Raw genomic sequence first — 13,463 nt, 5'->3', positions numbered from 1 at the left:
TAAATATGGAAATGTTTAGAAGAACCACACAAATTTAATTATATCAGATTTCTTGCTGTCGTGGGGGAGGAAAGGAAGAAGGAGAGGGAGAAAAATTTGGAACACCAGGTTTTATGAAGGTGAATGTTAAAAACTGTCTTTGTACGTAGTTAAAAAAATAAAATACTACTGAAAGAAAAGAAAAAATTCTTGCTAATAGAGAAATCTGCTTTCCACACTTCAAACTGATTCAGAAGAGGGATAGGTTTATGGGAGAAGGCACAACACCAATCATAGGAAATGTGAACTCATGACTGAAACACTGCTAACTTAACTGAATTAATTCAGTAAGAAAGTATCAAAAGAGATATTTTGACTCTGTGTACAAGATAATTGGAAAAGAAGGTCATCCCTTTTGAAGAATCATGCAATTTTCACAAAACAATCTTTTCTCCTCTCCTTCTGCTATAATATTTTGAATACAATTCACTGTCCACTTACAGTATTGGTCCAAGATAAATCACTGATAGGCTATAAGATATAACTTTATCATAATCTGGAAAATTAGCTTTTTTCATCCACTAAATTCTCTCATTTCATTAGGCAATTATGTGGCATCAGGGTTGGACTGATGTTCAAATCACATTGCAGACACTTATTAGCTGTTGGACCTGGACCAGTCATTTACATGTTGTTTGCCTCAGTTTCCTCATCTGTACAATGGGGATAACAATACCACCTACCTTCCAGTTTTGTAGTGAGGATCAATAAAATATTATATGTAAAACATTTAGTACAGTGTCTGGTACATAGTAGATATTTAATAAGGCTTACAGATTGACTTGCAATTCCACATAGAAAACACTGTGGGTAAATGCACCAAACCCAAAGTCTGGGAGATGTGAGTGCAAATATAACCACAAATATTTCCTAGCTATGTGATCACAGGCAAATTACTTCACTTTGCCAGACTCAGTTTCCTCACTTGTAAAACAGGGATAGTAATAGCAATTCCTATTTTACAGGGTTGTAGTGAAGACTGAATAAGTACGGTGCTGATCAGATTCCCTCATTCTCTCTCACTAAGTCTCTTGTTTTTATACTGTTTTCCTTTCACTCCCTTCACTTGCATTAGTTCATATAAGTCTTCCCAAGTTTCTTTGAAATCATCCCCCCCTTGATGATTTCTTACAACACAACAGTATTTCATCATACACTATAATTTGTTTAGTCAATTCCCAACTGAGAGATACTTTCTCAGTTTCCATTTCTTTTTCATCACAAAAAGAGCTGCCATAAATATTGTTGTACATATAGGTTCTTTTTCACTTTCTTTGATCCCTTTGGCATAGACCTAATAGTGCTTATCACTGACTCACAATTTAATGCCTTTGAGGGCAGAAGTCAACATTTCTTTCCATAATAGCTAGACCAATTCACAGATCTTTTAACAAAGCCTGTTTTGCCATACAACAGTTGTCCTTTTTATTTCTTGTCAATTCTGCAAATCTGGTGAATATAAGGTTTTCTTTATAGTTAACAAATAAGCACCTTTCACTTAAAGGTTATTTTTTATTACTTATTTTGTTTATTATTTCATTAAAGATTAATGACATGTCTACAAAGATATATTGTTGACAAGAACCAGCACATCCCCTTCTCCTACCTTTGTCATGGATGCCTTTAAGTGGGTAAGTATATAATTGTCAAAGTTTTCTAGGAAATATCAAAGTAGACATATGAGTCAGTAGTTATGAATATTCCCTGTGCCTTTTTTTCTTGGTAATAATAATGAGTTCCACATTTTTTCCCAAAGCATTTGGATATTCTTTCCTCTTTCCTCTTACAAGAATAAATCCCCCAGTCCCTTTAAAATCATGTCATCTCTCACACAGACCTCCCCTATGTATAGTTGTTCTAATCTATTCTTCCTGTCCTTGTTTTCTTTTATGACCATTTCTATTTCTTTGGGCTGTACATCTATGATTGTGATTTCAGAACTGGAATGTGCAGACTCCTTTATAATTGATGAAAAAAAGAGCTTATCCTTGAATGCTCTTTTGAGCTTTTTATTTATTTATTTTTTTTAGTGTTCATCATCTTCCCTTCCATTTTCACACTTGGATTCCTTGATTGGGATCTACACGACCAGGATTAGCTAGGTCTCTCACCAAGTTTCCTGTGAATTTGTTTTTCTCTCTATTGCTTCTCACTATTTTATAAGACAAAACTGCTTCTAATCTTCCACCATTCTCTATAAAATGTTACTGAACAGTTTATATTCTAAACCGGTGTTGCCTTTGGCTGCCATTACTCTGCACTTGGCAAGGAGACCAAGTGTTTGCTGGCTACAGCTTCTCCCTGAAACAAAGAGTCATCTTTATAACATCAATATTCTTCCTGTGATGCCATATGACTGCAAGTGAAAGGATACTACAGTCTCCAAAGAATTAGTTTTAGGTCATCCAGAGGACAATGGAGAAGCATATACCAAGAGGCTACAGCACAACCCAGGAAAAATTATGCAGAAACAGTCATGGAAAGTATATTGTTAGAGAGAAGTATGTCTAAAAAAGGAAGAGGAATGATATTACAACAGGCAGAGAAACAGTATACTCCATGCAATGTCAAGGCATCTGGAGGAATGTTCCTTACATTGTGTAGATACTTTGTGGAAAGGACATAAATAATAATTATAATTATTGTACATGACAAGATAAGTAGAGATTATGATTTACATATTAGGTATCTATATGAATGTGATCAAAGGATCATCAAATTGTGTAAACAACTCTAGACATGAAATAATTGTGAATATAAATTCTAAAGTGACACAGCATGGCAAAAAATGTCAGAAGACATAGATACCATTTGAACAAAGATGCCAGCCTAGGGGCTACACCAGAAATCCTACACTAGCTGGATAGTTATGCAATCTGTATGTAGTGAGAAGGAACAGCAATGACAGATATCATTAAAATATATACGCCTCAAGGCAATAGTGGAATAGAATCTGGGGATAAGGGCACATGAAGCCTACCCAATGAAACTACAAACGCTGAAGAACTGTATAGGATAAGGGTTGTTTTCTCCCAACACTACAAGGCTCATTCAAGAATACAACTATTGTAAAATTCCCATTATACACAAACCCAAATTATACATTATAACCCAACACCCAAATTTCTCAGTTCATAACAAGTATTTAATCAGAAATCACATTCCCCAGTTGGATGATGAGAACTAGATTTTCTTGCTCTCACAAATTACCATGTGAATCCATTTGAGAATCTATTCTAGGAAAAAAGAAAGGAAATTTCTTTATTTCACCTTTTTCTTCCTCCTACTTCTTATGGCTTTTGGTGGTACTGCATCATTGTATTGATTGGGTTGAAAGTATATGTTGGTTTTCTATCAAGGAAGAGCACTGTCAAGTTTGGGAAAGATGTGAGAAAAGTTGAGGGACAACTGAAACTTGATGACAAGAGAAGAGTCATTCAGCTCAACAATCCTTCCTTAAAAGGAGTGTTTATGTTACAGTCAACACCAGGATGATCTGATACACAATCTCATCTAAAGGTCTCCAAAAGTTTGATTTAACGTGATTATCTGATTAATTCACTGTTATAATAGGACAAGGAAATCATTTCAGTCAACATTTCTCCCCAAAATGTAAAGACATTTCCAAACTACTAATAGTCTCCATATACCATTAAATATCAATATTTACTTACAGGTTCCACAAACTCAAACATCTTCCTTTCTTGCACTTCCTGCACCTTGAAGACATACTCCAGAGAGACTTCATAAAAATGCTGCCGAACAAGGTCCACTTGGTTATCCGCCTACAAGAGATAATCAAAAATCACTATCCAATTTCATTCATCAATGACAAAAGAAAAAGCCAGAATCACAGCCCTGGCACTCAAATAAAGAGATAACATTAAAAGGAGAAGTAGTCTACTGCTCACCCTTGCATAGAAATACAAAGAGCTACAATGGGTAAATTGTGAGAGCTGGAGTTCTTAACCTAACATTTTACACACACACACCACTTTAATCCTAGATTTTAGGGACCTAGGATTTATTTTTCTTTCACACTACCCTGAACGATGTTATGTGAGTACAACAGTAAAACAGTTATACCTTCCATATCATGGCTCAGACCATCACATTAGCCTAAGAAATTAAATGAAAAATTTGAGGGAGTTTTGTAGAAGTCACAGACTACATGAAAAGGCCAGCAGATAACATAGAAAACCAGTGATCAAATACTTTACAATATCTTATTGTAAAATTTCAGTTAACACCTCAAAAAAAAAAAAAAGAAAAGAAAAGAAAAGAAAAAATTCAGATTTCTTCTCTTGCATGAAGAAAGAAAAAGGTTTTAGACAAATTTTTCCAGATCACAGAAGTGCCATGCCCCTGGATATGTTAGGAGGGTGCCTAGATCTATGATTTTACTGTTAATAGGGAACTATGCTGTTGAGGAAACTTCTTATGAGTATGGATCAGAGCACTAGAAGAAAAAAGTAAACTCAAAACCATATTCAAACATTTGCTGACTATGCAACTCTGGGCAAGTCCCGTAACCACTGTTTGCCTCAGTTTCCTCATCCATACAATGGGCATAAGTAATAGCTTCTACATCCCAAAAATATTGTGAGGATAAAACAAATAAATTATTTGTAAAGTGCTGGGCAAATCTTGTTTTTGTTGTTCAGTCATTTTTCAATCATGTTTAACTTTTCAGGACCCTTTTGGGGATTTTCTTGGCAAGGATGCTGGGATGGTTTGCCATTTCCTTTTCCAAACTGAGGCAAACAAGATTAAGGAACTTGCCCAGGATGACACAGTTAGTATGTGTTTGAGATCAGATTTGAACTTGGAAGATAAGTCTCCCTGACGCCAGGTCTGGTACTCTATCCACTGTACCTCCTAGCTGCCCCAATATGTGTGACTATATGAATATACCTAAACAATTTTAAAAACCATATACTTCTCTTAGGCAAGAATTATACTATACTAATATTTAGAAAACATTTCTCCAGTTTTATTCACTAGCTGCGCACACACACACACACACACACACACACACACACACACACTGTTGCCTAGATAAAGTGAGTGACTTTCCAGAATTACACAACCAACATTTATCAAAGGAGGAACCTGAGAACAGGTATATATCATGTCATATCACAGTATACTGTATTATTTATTCATTCATTTTGAAATAAATAAAAGCCTGCACCTGATAAATGGTCAATTTTCTTTCAAGACAGCAATTAGATTACTCCTACCTTTCAAATTCAATGCCCATATCTTTACTCAGTATGAAAAGTTTGTGTTTGTGTGCCATGCACCCCCCCAACACTGAGATGTGTCTATGTGTATTTTTGCTATCATTTTAACTGCTGACCCACAAGGGATTTTGAAATGGACAAAGCTAGCTTATCTATTCTCCCACTGGAGTCTTATGAGTTAAGTGGTATCCGCATTATTATATCCATTAAAACAAAAAACAAAAACAAAGAAGAAAGAAAGAAATAGGAACTCAGACTATATGCCAAGGGCATTTTGAACCTTGATGCCCGCAGTGCACACTGACCACCTACATACTACATGTCTGTAAACCTAGACTAGTCCAATTACAGGCTTATGTGAGAGGCACATAGATGTGTAAATAATAAAACTGCTCCACAGAGCTCTGGAAACAAATGGAAAAAACCACTGACTAGAAACTCTCCTGGCCAAGAAATACACCAACTCACTCTGGTGCAGCATTTCCTGACTTGTTTCCATGTATATCATGACACTGAAAGTACATAATTGTTGTCAGTCAAATCACCATTCTTCAACAAGAATTAATGTTCTTGTGCTAGGAAATACATTTTTTTTTTAAATTTTGTTGACAAATGGGTAAAGCTGCTGTATTATATTAGTCATGTATTTTGATGAATAATACAAAAGAGAGTGTAAGAGAGTTTAGATATAAAAGCACACACACACACACACACACACACACACACACACACACACACACACACACACACAGTTTTGAACTGATCCAAATACCAAGTTAGAGGATGCTATGGACAGAATTTTGGTCACAAAGGTCTGACTTCCAAGTGTGTGATCCTGGGAAAGTCATTTTACCTCTGAGGGTCTGATTCCTAATCCTTAAGAAAAAAGGATAATAATAGCACTTATCTCATGAGGTGGCTGTAAGGATCAAATGACTAAACTTTAATGCATAATATGATTGCTAGCAATCATCATCCTTTTCATGGAAAGCAATCTGGAATTATGGCTAACGAAGTGACTAAAATATCCATTTCCTTTGACCCAAAGATATCACTGCTAGGCACCCCTCAAGGGGGCCAAAGACAAAAAGAACTATTCTCAATACACCAGGATATTTATAGCATAACTGGTTACAATAGCCAAGAATTAGAAACAAAGTTGAGGCCCACTTACTTGGAATTGACTGAGTAATTTTTGGTACATTATTGTAATGCAATATTACTGTTTCACATGAAGCAATAAGTATGAAGAACAAAAAGAAGAAGCTGACTTCTATGAAATGATGCAAAGTCAAGTAACATGAAAAGACAAGAAATAATGACTACCACATTGTAAATGAAAAGAAAACAAAAAATCAAAACTGAATACTAAATAATTACAATAATCAAGTCTATCACGAAAGAAAAGAGAGAACAAATGCCTCTCCCTTCTTTGTAGGATTTATGATTAAGGCTGCAGAGTGTTGAATTTATTCTAAAATTCCATTGCCATGTTTAATTACTTTTTCTGAACTGTTTTTCCTCTCTCCCCTTCTTATTCTTTGTTAAAAGGCTCTCCAGAGCATAGCTTCTTGAACTATTTCCTCTCACAACTCCTTTTCTCCTAAGAAATTTTTACATGAGTCTGGATATATAAGTATTTAAAATAGGTATACAAGTCAAACATATACGGATAATAAATCAAAATTTTGTTACCCCCACATTCAGTTACAAGAGTCCTTATGGGGTTGCAAACCATGGTTTAAGAAGCTGGGCTCCAGAGATGAGGAATAGGGAAAATCTACATTGGGAAATGAAGTGTTAGGTCAAAACAAAACAAACCAATAATCTTTTTAAAAGTTTATATAATTTTGTTGTAACTAGGTAATTTCTACTAAGCCTTCAAAGTTTTGCAAAACAAAGATATTATAAGTAGACTCCACACCTGCAGAAACAGCAACCCCATGACCTGGAAATTTTGTAGCAAGACATCTACTATATTAAATAGTAGAGAATATTAGAAGATGAGCTTATGATGCTAAGTGAAGTGAGCAGAACCAGGAGAACATTGTACACAGCAACAACATTATATGATAATCAGTTCTGATGGATGTGGATCTTTTCAACAATAAGATGATTCAGGCCAGTTCCAATGGTCTTGGAATAGAGTCATTTGTACCCAGACAGAGGACTGTAGGAACTGAGTAAGGATCAAAACACAATATTTTCACTCTTTATTTTCTTTCTCATTTTTTTCCTTTTTAATCTGATTTTTCTTGAGAAGCACAATAATGGTGGAAATATGTATGTGCAAATGTACATGTTTAAATATATTGGATTACTTGCCATCTAGAGGAGAGAGTGAGGGGAAAGGAAGAAAAAAATTTGGAATGCAAAGTTTTGCAAGGGTGAATGTTGAAAATTATCCATGCATGTTTTGAAAATAAAAAGCTTTAATTAAAAATAAATGAGTTAAGCAATGATGTTTTGAAGAAGCCAACTTACTTCAAACAATATTAACAATTTATTCTAAGAATAAACTTAAGAATTTGCTCATAAGAGATGGGCCAGAAATAACTACTGAGAAAAACAGAAAGCAAAACTCCTAGGGAATCAGAGGATGTAAGTCAGAACAGACCATAAAGATTATCTGCTTTAACCCCTTCATTTCATCCCCACCTCCAACTTGTCTTCAGGTATATATTTACAACATTTCTCAAATGTGTGCCTTTTGATCCATTCCAACTGCCAACATCTTGGGATAGACCCTCATCATGAAATGTCTGATAATCATGATAGCCAACTTGATGGTGTTCCTGTGTCAAATCTTCTCACTCCAGTCTATCTTCTATGGAACTTCCGAAATACGTATGTGCATGCACTACCCCTTCTGGGAATTCTCCCACGCTTCCTTCTTTGGGAGGCCTTTCCTCTGAGATCATCTTTCATTTACATCGTGTTCATGTGGTTGCTTGCATATTATCTCCCCCAATAGAATGGGAACTCTTTGAAGGCAGGGAACAAGTTTTTTGGCTTTCTTTATATTCCTAATACTCAGCACAGCACCCAAAATTCAGTAAGCTCTTAATAGATGCTTGCTGACTTAATGACAAATGAAAAAGCAGACACTAAGACATAAGAAATTACTTGGCCAAAGCTACACAATCAAAATAATAATCATAATAATAATCATAATAATAATCATAATAATGTCAAGATTTATATGTTGTTTCTCATGTGCCAAGTGAAGTGCTAAGCACTTTACAATCTTATCTCATTTAATCCTCAGAACAACCCTGGGAGCTATTTTTATCCCCATTTTACACATGGAGAAACTGAGGCAAGTAGCAGGTAAATGATTTTCCCAGGCTCATATAGTATGTGTCAGAGGCTACATTTGAACTCAGGTCTTCCTGATTCCAGGCTCAGTACTCTCACTACTGTGTCACCTCAATGTTCCTAAAATGTAACAGATTCAGCTCTGGCTCCAATCACAAGTGAAGAGCTGAATTAAGCCTTATAGGTCACTTAATACAACCTCTACAAGTGTCTTTCTTACGGCCATACAGAAGCAGAGACAAGATTCAAATTCAGGGCTTCTGACCCTGAATGCTGATTCTTCTCTTCCACTACAACTAAGCTTTTCTAAACCCTTTAAAACAGAAGGAAAAAAGAAAGAAGAAAGAAGAAAGAAAAGAGAAGAGAAACCTGTTATAATGCAAACAAATATTTAAGAGGACTAAATCACAAAGTTCAGAATTAGACTCCATAGGGGAGCCCAAGCTTATCTGTTATAATAACTGTGTTGAGAGCACTTCAGCTGGGCCAACATCTGCTAACTCAATCTTTAATCTCTTCACAGTAGGACCCCAATTCCCTCACAGTTACTAGCACACACGCCCCCTCTGCTGCACACCTTCCCTCCCCTCTCTCCAGGGAAACTGTCTATCCTGCTGACTTAAGCATTAGGAAAAAAAAAAAAAAAAAAAAAAGGCATTCTGCACATTTGCAAAATCTTAAACCACAGGGTGGGAAATGCCCTACTCCAGCAGGGATGGAGCTACAAAGAAGTGTCTTGTAAGCAAAAAGAGACACAAACCACTGTGATTATAAAGATCAAAGGCACCTCAGTCTGCAAGATTCTCAAAGGATCCCATGAACCTTCTTGTTCCCTTCTCATCTGATCTGCAATCTCACTTTTCAATCACAGGCTACTGCTCTTCTAGAAAGTAGCTACTTTTAAAAAAAGAACTCACTTTTGGCATCTTGAGAACAAACCATAGGATGAGGAGAGAAAAGATTCCAAATCCGGTTATCTCTTCAACCTGTTGTTTGTTCTCCACTTATGAATGGTTATGGACAAAGCAATACAAAAAGCGTAACACCTGCAATAAAATTTTGTTAGTTTCTCATGATATATTTTGACTGGGATGAGAGGAATTTCCTAAATTAACATCTGCATTTACTTACCCTGTTAAATACTTTGTAAATCTCAAAATAGGAATTCTAAGCGCATTCCTAGATTTTTCCTACAAGAAAACATTGATTTCTATAGTTTTTATAATCTACAACCAGACATCTTGAAAAAAGGATTTTTAAAAAAGTACAATTTAAGTGGATGGTCTGAGGGGCTCTTCAAAATCTAAGATTCAATGATGTTTGGACCTCAATGTGGCTTCATTACTATTATGAGGATATAAATCACTGGTCTTTCATGCACTAGAAGTATGGCTCTTCAATTAAGCCATAGGAATGGAGCATATTTCCTACATAAATTAACCCAGATCAAGATATGGAATGGCTCAATCTAACTCATTATTAATTCCTTGAAATAATGTAACTAATATGATTAGGTCCCTATTACATTCAGGGTACTTTGTTAGTAAGAGAATAAATACAAAGTAAACATGCACATGTGCACGTATGCATTCATGCATGAATGTGCACACACACAAAAATAAAGACAAAAGTCCATGACCTCAATAAACTAACAAATTAGTATAGAAGACAGACTGTAATCCAAAATCTAGAACAGCAGTTCTTAAATGTCCTTGCCTGCTGGAATCCTTTGGACAGTCTGATGAAAACTAATCCTGCTCAGAATTGTGATCTTTAACGTATAAAACATATGGATTACAAAGGAAATTATATTTAAATACACTATCAAAATATTTTTAAATACAATTTTATCTATCTCATGTAAAAAGTCCTGGTCCACAGCAATACATAGGGTCAATTACAGGATGGTCTGTGCTCGTCCATATCCTTAACTTTGTTCATGTTGATCCCAATTGTGTAACCTCTTCTTTCCTCTAATGACCTAATGAAATTTTAGAGCTTCTTCACAGTCCTACTTAATCAGGTCTTCCACAGCTGAACCCTCCTACATGGTAATCATGGTCCTTCTCTATTTGAACCTCATCTCAAACATTGTGTCTAATGAAAGATTAAAACAACTATAATAAAAGTTAATATGTGCATACTGCTTTATGTATTACCTCATCTGATACTCCAATAATATTGTGAGGTAAGTACTGTTCTTATCTCCATTTTATAATTGAGGTTTAGTAAGCCCAGCATTCCATTATACCATTTTGTTATCTCATATATTGTTTTGTATTATTATTTGTACAGATGTCATATTCCATCACTAGACTACAAGCTCCAAGAGGACCAGAATTGTATCTTATCTAAATTCTTCCCCCACTCTTGGCACAGTGCTTTTTGGTACACAAAAGGTTTTCAGCTGGGAAGAAGCATAGAGAATATTTGGTCCAGCTCCCTGACTTAGCAGATATGGAACCAAACGCGGTATCATGGTATCATGGATAAAACACCAGACTCAAATTGAAGACGACCCAGAGTGTCTGTGAGACCGTCTCAGATTTCCTCAGAAAATGAGGATAATAATATACCTACCAAGCAGGGTGGTGCAGAGGATAAAGTGTCAAGCCTGAAGTCGGGAAGACACATCTTTCTGAATTCAAATGGGACCCCAGACACTTACTAGATACGTGACTACAAACAAGTTGTGCAATCCTCTTTGCCTCAGTTTGGAGAAGGAAATGACAAACTGCTCCAGTATCTTTAACATGAAAACCCCAATGGGATCACAAAGAACCAGACATGACTGAAAAATAACTGAACAACAATAAACATATAAATATTTTAAAATCACAGTCACAAACTTTAGGTCAAAAATGCGTGAGATACACACTGCCACACAAACACACCGTTGGACATAAGAGGAAATTGAGAATCACTGAGATCACATAGATAGTAATAAGAATGGTGAATTAAAACTTGGATCCTGAGACTTACCTGGAACTTCTTTAGTAAAAATTTTACCAAGTGTTCTATACACAATAAATCTAATTTGTTCCTCACTTCTCAATGTAACCCCATATTAATTCATTGGATTAAGGCTGAGAATGGAGTCTGCCCTGAGTCTCATACCCAGCTAAGTATCTAAGGCCATGATTTCAACTCAGAACTCACACTGCTACTCTCCATACCACCTAGCTACTTGGAACATCCCTTACTGCATGCATGAATTCTCTCATCCTGGTCAATTTCCAACTGAAATGAACGAGCTGATTTCACTAGCAACCACCAGATGGCAGTGGTAACCCGCAATACTACCGCACCAACTCAAGAAATTCTTCCAACTGTATGGTGCATCCTAATTGCTTCCCAGCCACATTACCACACAAGTGTTTTGCCCTGAGAAAATAGCCATGCCAATCAACTTACAAGAGCTACCTATTCTCAGTCCGAGATTTGCAGACAGGCTGAACATTTCTTCTCTTTGTTATTTCTGAAGCTTCTAATAACTAATACTTATATAGGGCTTATTGACTGAATGGCTGAAGATAGCACTTTACAATGCTGGAGATGAGTGTGTTAATTGCTTTACGATTATTATTTCATTTGCACAATATAGATCCTTATCATCACCGTCTCAAACCTTTTAAGTCATGTGCATGATGTAGCTAAGCAGAGGCAGCTTAGTGGGAAGGATAGATAATGCTCTGGGTCTGGAGACAGGAAAATCTGAGTCCTGATCAACTTCTTCCAGCACATAATAGCTTAGTGACACTGATTAAGTCACTTTTCTCATCCAGGAGTGAAAACTGCACCTATCTCCCAAGGCTGATGAGATAAAATTTATAAGCACAACTTTGCAAACCTTAAAAGCACAAGGTAAATACAAATTATTATTACTATAAAATATCATCCAATGCCTTCTCTCTGATACATGGCAGCCTAAGAACACTTCTACTAGTCCCTTTGTTCCGAAGGACTACTGGAAACACACAATCACTGCTTTAGAACCTGGAGAGACCTAAAAAAGTGCTCCCCTTCCTCCCTTTTGTAGAAGAGGATGTGGAAGCCAAAAGTGAAGTGACTTGGCACTAGGACTAAAAAAACCAGGACAGCCAATTCAGTCACTGTCAGTCACAGGATAAACTTAACTAATACTGGTCATCATAAAATGGAGCTAGCTCCTTCAATCTCTCAAAGAAATAATCATTTTATGAGAGGATCCAAATCAGTTCTAATTGTTAAGTAAGGAAGAGAACCAGCTACCCCCAGCGGAAGAACTATGGAAAATAAGTGTGGACCACAACATAGCATTTCCACTCTGGTACTGTTTGCTTGCATTTTTATTTTCTTTCTCAGGTTATTTTTACTTTCTAAGTCCTATTTTTCTTGTGCAGCAAGATAACTGTATAAATATGTATATACATATTGTATTTTACATATACTTGAACATATTTAACATGTAGTGGACTGCCTGCCTTCTAGGGGAGGAGGTGAGGGGAAGGAAGGGAAAATCTGGAACAGAAGTTTTGCAAGGTCAATGATGAAAAATGATGCATATGTTTTGTAAATAAAAAGCTATAATAAAAAAATAATAATAATCACTTTAGAGAAATAAAAATGTACCTGGCATGGTCCCTTGAAGGTGAATACCACAACAATAACTTCTGAGCTTTATTGATCATTCAGAAATGCTGAAGATTTGTGTGGATTAGGTACATACTGTAATTGTGCTTAAGGTACTATTTCAATAAATATTTAATTGACTCTCAAAGAGTTCTCAAGATCTACCATTTTATCATCTACAAAGCACTGGGTTCCTTCCTCACCTACTCACCCAGCTGCTGGCTGGTGTAGCTAAACATATTTACCATT

The 13,463-nt window shown here is 36.0% G+C and overlaps 1 protein-coding gene across 2 annotated transcripts in view; it reads right to left on the bottom strand.

Moving 5' to 3' along the window:
- ARHGAP26 (Rho GTPase activating protein 26) overlaps positions 1-13,463 on the bottom strand; it is a 542,258-nt gene that overhangs the window by 374,921 nt on the left and 153,874 nt on the right. For both annotated transcript variants that reach the window (XM_074291699.1, XM_074291700.1), the window contains exon 6: positions 3,714-3,824. In XM_074291699.1, the coding sequence (XP_074147800.1) occupies positions 3,714-3,824 (111 nt within the window). The remainder of the gene's footprint in view (positions 1-3,713; positions 3,825-13,463) is intronic.

Source organism: Sminthopsis crassicaudata, chromosome 2, assembly GCF_048593235.1.
Source record: "Sminthopsis crassicaudata isolate SCR6 chromosome 2, ASM4859323v1, whole genome shotgun sequence".
In the NCBI taxonomy this organism is placed as follows: domain Eukaryota; kingdom Metazoa; phylum Chordata; class Mammalia; order Dasyuromorphia; family Dasyuridae; genus Sminthopsis; species Sminthopsis crassicaudata.
The sequence above is the reverse complement of the archived record's forward strand: the minus strand, read 5'-3'. Positions and strand labels throughout refer to the sequence as shown.